The 6,033-nt window shown below is 36.1% G+C and overlaps 1 protein-coding gene across 9 annotated transcripts in view; it reads left to right on the top strand.

Moving 5' to 3' along the window:
* Window positions 1-6,033, top strand: part of HMBOX1 (homeobox containing 1) — a 185,725-nt gene that overhangs the window by 68,230 nt on the left and 111,462 nt on the right. For all 9 annotated transcript variants that reach the window (XM_027773716.1, XM_027773713.1, XM_027773715.1 and 6 more), the window contains exon 2: window positions 2,559-2,638. In XM_027773716.1, the coding sequence (XP_027629517.1) occupies window positions 2,616-2,638 (23 nt within the window). In that variant the 5' untranslated portion in view covers window positions 2,559-2,615. The remainder of the gene's footprint in view (window positions 1-2,558; window positions 2,639-6,033) is intronic.

Below are 6,033 nucleotides of genomic sequence, written 5' to 3'. Positions count from 1 at the left end.
ATTCTATAAAATTTTGACAAGTACTATATGTAATAATAGCCTTTACAAATATATTTCTTTTATTTATTTATTTATTTATTTATTTATTTATTTTGTTTCTTGCCATAGAGTGCATGTGCTCACAATAAGGAGAGAGAAAGAGAGAGAGAAAGAGAGGCAGGAAGACAGACAGACAGTGAGAGGGAAAATAAATCACCCCAGCAGGTGGCCATGCTGCAGTCCCTTCTCCCCCATTCTCTTCTTGGGATTTTGGGCATGCACACACATGTACCTGGTGTGATTTTCAAGTTGCCAGGTCTGGGACTCGAACTGCAGTTGACCATGTGGAAGTCCAGCACCTTAACTACCATGCCACCCGCTGGTCCTTATGTACTGATTTGTTTTGCAACACACAAATGTTCTATTTTGTTTATATACTTGCCACACTTGTTACTTTCTGTATGTGTGTGTGTTTTATTATAGCCATTCCCATAGATGTGATTTTAGTACACATTTTAATTTTTTTCTTAAACTTTTTTTAAAAGATCTATTAATTTAAAAATATTATATATATATATATATATGTATCTTCTATGCCAGGAGAACTCTATGAAATTGTGGCTAAAGATGAGAGAGGAGAATTCATAACATTTTACCTTCTTAGTTTTCTGTTCTTAGAATGTTCTATATGAAACATACATGACATAATTTAGTGTCTTCCAGTTATGTAACTTTGTACTTGTGACTTAATCTCGTTTTCCTCATGTGTGAAATGAGAGTCTTTGATAATTACTTCCTAGATTCTCTTACAGTTATAGCATGGTTCTCATGCTTATGGAATTAAGGTCAGGATCCCCTGCCAGACTTTCACTGGCCCCCAATCGATTCTAGAAGTCCTCCCTTTCTAGCTTCTCTGTTCCTCATACATGCTATACTAGAGGCCAGCTACACAGTTCTATTACTCTATGAATGTGGTTTATCATATTTTTTTAACTGTTTACTCCCCCTGTAATCTTGCCTCCACTGATTTTTCACTTCTCTATTCACTTTAGTTTGGTGGTGGGCTACTCTCATTCCTCAGACAACAGCTCAGATCTCTTACTCTAAGAAGTGCTCTCTAACCTAAATTAATTTCTGAGTTGTTATTCTTATAAATTTTATATTTTAAGTTTTAATTGACTTTGCCTTTTATCAGAGAGGTATATATTTGTAATTTTTGCGTGTCACCTTCCTCCCCTAGGTTAATTTGCTCCTGTGCTGCTGGAATAATGTCATAACTCATATTTGAACCTTGTGCCTGTGCCTGGGCAAGGAGTTACCCAGGATATTTTAACAGAATTTGAGCAGAAAGTGAAAAATATGTTTTGAGTAGTAATCATTTTCATGTCTTCTAACTGTTTAGCCTAGGAAGTAGAATCAGCAAAATTTTCAGTTGATTTTCTTTGTACATCCACTTTTTTTAGGACAGGTATTTTTTAAGTCAGCAAGAAAAGTAACTACAACAGGAACTTCATTAATGCTTTAATTTAGGGTATGCAAATGTGAAATGTTTCTAACTTTACCCTGTACATTTCACATAGAGCATTAGTCAATGTTAGACACTTTGGCCTTGCTTAATATAATTCAGTGCTAAATGTGTATTTTAATTTGAGAGTTTTTTAACATCAACATTTTTAACTTTCGTCAGATTTGTACTCTTAACTCTAAATGAGTTAACGGGAATAGTTTCCTCTCTATATTATGGTTTGAAATTACTAGGAAGTCCAGCTTCGTGATCTTTACCTCATAAACTGGGTATAGTAGAATTCATAATTTGTGAAGATTTATGTCTGAATTGGAAGGGATCAAAATCACTGGGTAATGAATAAAGCAGTAGAATGCAAATCAGAAGGCAGAAGAACTAGACTCCATTGTTAATTTACACCATGTTCAGGGATCTGAATGCAACATGGACAAACCACTCTTTATTTCAATTGGTAGTAACAGCCCCTACCTACCTCTTGGTAGTTTGTGAAGTGCTTTATCATGACATTTAAAATTTTTTTGTTTGTTTGTTTACTTCTTTAGTAGCTCCATGATGAAGTTATTATGCTTTATCTCTGTTTTCTAGATGTAGAAATTGAAATGTAGAGAATTAAGTCACTAAAGATTATGCTAGCTGTAGAATAAGTAATGCACCTGGAACCAGATCTCAGACTTTTTCCCCAGAGTTAAGACATTTATGTATCGTCACGTGACGGCATGTGTTTTGTGTATAGGATTTTACATAAATACACTGACATTATTATTAAAAATATTTTGCATTGTCACTGTTATATATATATTCCATTGCATATTTAAATCTGCCTCTCATTGGTCTGATAACTGATTAAACTTACTTTTTTTCAGGTTAATTATCTGGAAAGCTTTATGGCATTTTTTTTAAATCTTGGTTTAAACAAATGTTTCAGAATTCAAAGTGATTTTTAATAACATTAACGAGCTATTGTTGACCCTTAGATCTTTAAGTTATAGTATCAAAATTTATATTAAATATTTGATTGACAAGTATTTCTGAATTTTCTTTCTTTATTCTATAGGATGGTAAATAACGCTGCTCATCTCTGGAAATAATATTGATCCGCCTCATGTAAAGTATGCTCAGTTCCTTTCCAGTGGTGTAAGTATCTAGTTCTTCTCAATTTTTATCTTCTCAATCATTTTAATAAAATTAAGAATTCATTGTGATTATTATGTACATTTGACAGTAGACATTTGTAGAACTGAAATAATTTTTTTTTGTAAAAAGAATCAGGGCTGGCTCTGAAGCACCGTAGGTAAGCACAGAGAGCATGGGGAGCTGGAATCCACATGGCCATTCCATGATTCAAATCCTGCCCCACAGTCTGAAAAATCTGCAGGACATTTGTGCATGCATGCCTAAAATCTTGACTGGGATAGAGAAATAGAAGAAAAAGGATTGCAGTGTGACCACACCCCATCGGAAGGTGCTTTCTTTGTCTTTTCTCTCTCTGAGGAGTGCATATACTCTCTGGCAAGAAGAGAATTGAGTGGTATATCTGTTTGATATTAAGGTAAACAAATGTCAGTCATAATCAAGTGGTGAAGAATGAATTTTTAAACCTGTTGAAGCTTTTGTTTTATCATTTGTATTTTCAACTTTGAATTTTGGCATCAGTTTTCAATTCAACATAAAATTACTTATTATTTTTAATGGCTTAGTAGCCTTGAAGTGTATCAAATAGATGGCTAACCATTCAAGAAAGCTAGTGATAGATCCTTTTGATAAGCAGACAGTTGGAGGCATGTTACCTTATTGCTGCCTTTTGTGTACAAACTGCTAGCACCTTAGCCATTTCCCTTCATCTAATGGGATGATAATGTAGTTAAGCCTATTAGCTAATGTAGCTGCTAGCCTTTCTTTAGAGTTAAGCAGAAAATACAAATTGAGATGGTATTATTCTGTTGAAAGTGTTTTTATGCTGTGATATGAACTGTAACCACCAGTTTGTATTAAATAGGCCTCTGAATAGAAGTATTCCGGGAATTTCAGATATTACAGAAGATAAAGTATCTATTAGCTCACTAAGTGCATCTTTAAAGTCCAATGCAGACTGCCTTTAGCATGCGTATTTTCTAAAATTTGGTGGAGTCTATGTTTCATGTGAATTCCTTCTGTTTAGCCGACAGTCCCATAATCTAGCAAGTAGACATTAAGATAGGTTTTCCTTATTATTTTGGCCTTTTATTAAAGTCTTTCCCCCCATTTCATTGATTCTGTGGTATATTGGGAAAAAAATATATCTGAAATAGGCCCAGAAGTGGTGAAATATAGGCTGAGTGTTTGCTAAGTAACTGTCTTTCTTTTGGGGAAGGTCCTTCACCTCTTTACTCTGTCTCTTTGCTTTCTTGTTTTTTAACCATTTTTTTATGGCCATTAGTATGTAAGTGTCGTTAGGCCACGAATATTTGCCAGAGTTTTGTTCCTCGTTGGTTTCTCTGTGCCTCATGCAGCTTCAGACACATAGTAAGTACTCAATAAATGTTAGTTAGATGAGTGATTTTAGTCCAAATGGTCTCAGATTCTCTGATTCCACACTTAGTTTATAGCTCTATAAATTTACATATTTTACTTGGAATTTGTTGTGTGTGGTGGAAATAAGGAGATGATCAAATGATTTCACAGATCACATTGTTTATTGCCATATAAAGATAACTTTTTTTTAGGTTCATAGTGTTTAAAGAGGGAAAGGACAATAGAACAAACTTCACTGGGAATGTATTCACTCTACAGACAAGGCATATTAACCAAGTAGTGAGTGAGTTCTGAAAATACGTAAAGTCTGACTTGCTCAATTACAATGGAAGTAGGCCTCTGGAAAGAAAGTCTAGTTAAAGATTGAGGTATATCTTTATGTGAGTGCTTCTCAGAGAAGCCGACTTGACCACCATTAAAGAGATCAGTGAAAGGGCTAGCAGGTGGTGTGATAATGAGGGCCCTGGACTCCCACATGGCCATCCATGGTTTGAGTACTGAACCCGGTGGCTTGAAAATCACAACGGACATGTGTGCATGCATGCTCAAAATCCTAGAAGAATGGAGAAGGGATTATGGTATGGCCATCCTCCCATGGGATGATTTCTCACTTTTCCTCTCTCTCTGTCTCTCTTGGGTGAGCCATGCCCTTTGGCATAAACCTTTAAAAAAAGAAAAAAATAATAAGAAAGATCAGCGATGACATATAAGGTCCTTTAATGCTAAAGCGTGGTGCCAGTTTTGATAAGTGAGTCTTCAAAGCTCCCAGGTCTGTCACAGTCTGAATTTTTCTTCAAAGAAATGACAGAGAATACCCCTGCCATAATCTAAGCTTTCAAAGTGTCTGTCAAATTCTTCAGTTTTTATGTATTTTGAAGTTTAGTAGTTGAGGTCATTAACCCACGTATGGGAGTCTGATAAGGAGTAATGTAATATTCCCAAGGGGAGGAAGAGTTTTCTAGGGGAGGGAACACTTACTCCAAATGTTCATTATGGGATTTGATAAGACCTCACCTGATGGAAGGGAGGGGGGAATATACTCCAAGATTTTGTTATAGCGAAACAAATAAAATTCACAAAACAAACCATGTACATATTTGGGATCATTTCAGATTTGCATAATGGATTTTTTTCCCTAATGTGTATAAGGTGGCTACAATAAAAAACCTGTCTTAATCAGTGATAATATCTTATTTTCCTTAGCCACTACAGATAAAGGCAGCAGAATGGTACTAAAGAAAAGCATTTTCATCTAGTGAAGTTTTATGAACTATCAATTCTTTATAGTAAGGTAGTAGACTAGCCTGTGGCATAGTGATTAAGGCAGCTGGATCCCACATAGCCAAATGTACAGTTTAAGTCCTGCCCCAGCAGCTTGAGAAACATGCCAGGCGTGTGTGTATGCCTGCCCAGAATCCCAACAGGAGGAGAAATGGAGGGGATTGCAGCATGGCCATGGCTTGTGAGAGTTGCTTTCTCTTTTTCTCTCTCTTTTCTCTGTCTCTGTCTCTAGTGGGTGAGCACATTCACATTCTGGCAAATTAAAAAAAAAAAATGTAAGGTAGTACTTTTTGCCCATGTGATTTCAAGGTCGATAATTTATGAATACTTTAACCATTTTTGTACATATTTGTAGAGTTTTTTTCTAAACATTTATTTTATTTAACTCTATTTATTTGTTTAAATTTGACTAGAGAAGGACATAGAGAGAAAATGAGAAAGCAAGCCACTGGGTCCAGGACTCAAACCACTGTCAGCCATGTGAGAATATAGCACCCTTAACCACCATGCCACCTGCCGGCCCCTGTTTGTAGAATTTTTAAAAAGTATGTTCTGGGGGCCAACAGATTGCATAGTGATTACATCGCTGAACTCTCACATGACTGACTATGGCTTGAGTCTCAGACCCGGTGGCTTGAAAATCACACTGGGAGCATGGTGCCCAGTACCCCAGGAGGAGAATGAAGGAGAAAGGATTGCAGCATGGCCACTGCCCCAGGGGATGATTTCTCTCTTTC

This window comes from Tupaia chinensis, unplaced genomic scaffold, assembly GCF_000334495.1.
Source record: "Tupaia chinensis unplaced genomic scaffold, TupChi_1.0 Scaffold000366_1, whole genome shotgun sequence".
NCBI classification, from domain to species: domain Eukaryota; kingdom Metazoa; phylum Chordata; class Mammalia; order Scandentia; family Tupaiidae; genus Tupaia; species Tupaia belangeri.
Note: the sequence above shows the minus strand (reverse complement) of the source record. Positions and strands in the feature narration are given on the sequence as shown.